Genomic DNA, 340 nt, shown 5'->3' with positions numbered 1-340 from the left:
GCCATCAGCAGGCGCGCGGGGCGCCGCGAGCCCAGTCGTGCCTGGGCCAGGCTCTCCTGCAGCAGCTGCATCAGGTTGGCACACAGGTGCTCGTCCTCGGGGTCGCTGAGCAGCTCAAAGTCGGGCAGGGACACCCCGTCCAGGTATGCCGCGTCTGCAAGGGAGAGCACACAGGGGACAGTGTCAGAGCAACTCGCTCGCGGGGGAGATGATGCTTCCCGAAGAAACCAGCATTCCGTGCCTCAGTTTCCACCCCACACTCCGATGCCCCTCCTCCACTCCTCCATCCCTCCGCCATCTGGGTTCTGGGGGGTTTGACTCCTTCCAGCGCGGCGCTCCT

At 65.9% G+C, this 340-nt stretch overlaps 1 protein-coding gene across 1 annotated transcript in view; it reads right to left on the bottom strand.

Moving 5' to 3' along the window:
• Window positions 1-340, bottom strand: part of DDIT4 (DNA damage inducible transcript 4) — a 2,298-nt gene that overhangs the window by 1,281 nt on the left and 677 nt on the right. Inside the window, exons 3-4 of the mRNA XM_006761020.2 lie at window positions 335-338; window positions 3-241 (exon numbers count right to left, since the gene is read on the bottom strand). Of these exons, the coding sequence (XP_006761083.1) occupies window positions 3-241; window positions 335-338 (243 nt within the window). The remainder of the gene's footprint in view (window positions 1-2; window positions 242-334; window positions 339-340) is intronic.

Source organism: Myotis davidii, unplaced genomic scaffold, assembly GCF_000327345.1.
Source record: "Myotis davidii unplaced genomic scaffold, ASM32734v1 scaffold134, whole genome shotgun sequence".
In the NCBI taxonomy this organism is placed as follows: domain Eukaryota; kingdom Metazoa; phylum Chordata; class Mammalia; order Chiroptera; family Vespertilionidae; genus Myotis; species Myotis davidii.
Note: the sequence above shows the minus strand (reverse complement) of the source record. Positions and strands in the feature narration are given on the sequence as shown.